General features: G+C 28.9%; 1 protein-coding gene across 1 annotated transcript in view; it reads right to left on the bottom strand.

Moving 5' to 3' along the window:
* LOC106467768 (coiled-coil domain-containing protein 50-like) overlaps nucleotides 1-1,025 on the bottom strand; it is a 26,671-nt gene that overhangs the window by 12,976 nt on the left and 12,670 nt on the right. Inside the window, exon 4 of the mRNA XM_022395963.1 lies at nucleotides 688-801. Coding sequence (XP_022251671.1) covers nucleotides 688-801 — 114 coding nt within the window. The remainder of the gene's footprint in view (nucleotides 1-687; nucleotides 802-1,025) is intronic.

Here is a 1,025-nt window from a genome sequence, read left to right as displayed (position 1 = left end):
AAGGATGCAGTAAAAGTAACCCACATAATATACAGGAGCTTAATGATGCAGTAATTCGGAATGTGTTACTAAGCTGTTATTAACTCTAGAATTAACAACATCCAGTAGTGGGACCCTATCATATTCTGCAAGGATTAATTTTACATTAATAACATTATACTAAAACCTTGTTTTTTGTATATTTATGCTTTAGCGGTGTACTTCTTCAAGGGTTATTTTAGCTAACAAAACAATTATCTCTCTCTAAGTTTCCATGTATTATCAATTTAAATGATTTATTATCTACTTAAGTGTTATATATAATAGTGGTTCCCAGTTTTTTCTCCCAACCGGAGAACCAGCTTGTCATGAAAACAAAATTTCTAAGACCACTTTTTACAATATTAATAGTTTAAAATACTTTTAAATAACATTTTATAATAAAATATTTCAATAGCAATATTTGAAAACACATTGTTTTGTGGGTTTTTTTCAACTGTTTTGCCTATCAACCGAGATATCAACCATAAATGGGTGGTCCAGAACCAGCAATATATAAACCATTTTCTTTTACCTAAAGTAAAAGTCAACATATACAGAAACAACCAACCCAAAAATGCCTTACAAACAGATTCTATACACCTATAATTTAAAAAAACAAAATGAGCCAATGATAAAATATGTTAATATGATTGTTAATTAACAAACAGATTAGAATTATAACGCACCTCATCTTCAGTTTCGAGGACTCTCTGCTGTTGAAGTTCTTCCATCTTCATACGTTCTTGAAGTTCCTCGGCAACCCTTGCATCTTGAGCCTCTCTGTGTTAAGATTTATATAAATTAATTAATCAATAACTATTGTTTAGAAAGTAGAAACCTTTATTAAAGTAATTATTAGCAAAGAAAAAAATTATCGTAAAAATTACTCGAGAACAACATATCTGACTGATCAAAGTTTTTTTGAAGCAAAGTAGAACAATATTGTGAGAATTTCTTTGAATTTAGGTAACTGAATAATTATCAATGTAAAAAAAAAAAAGGGC

This window comes from Limulus polyphemus, unplaced genomic scaffold, assembly GCF_000517525.1.
Source record: "Limulus polyphemus unplaced genomic scaffold, Limulus_polyphemus-2.1.2 Scaffold2734, whole genome shotgun sequence".
NCBI classification, from domain to species: domain Eukaryota; kingdom Metazoa; phylum Arthropoda; class Merostomata; order Xiphosura; family Limulidae; genus Limulus; species Limulus polyphemus.
Note: the sequence above shows the minus strand (reverse complement) of the source record. Positions and strands in the feature narration are given on the sequence as shown.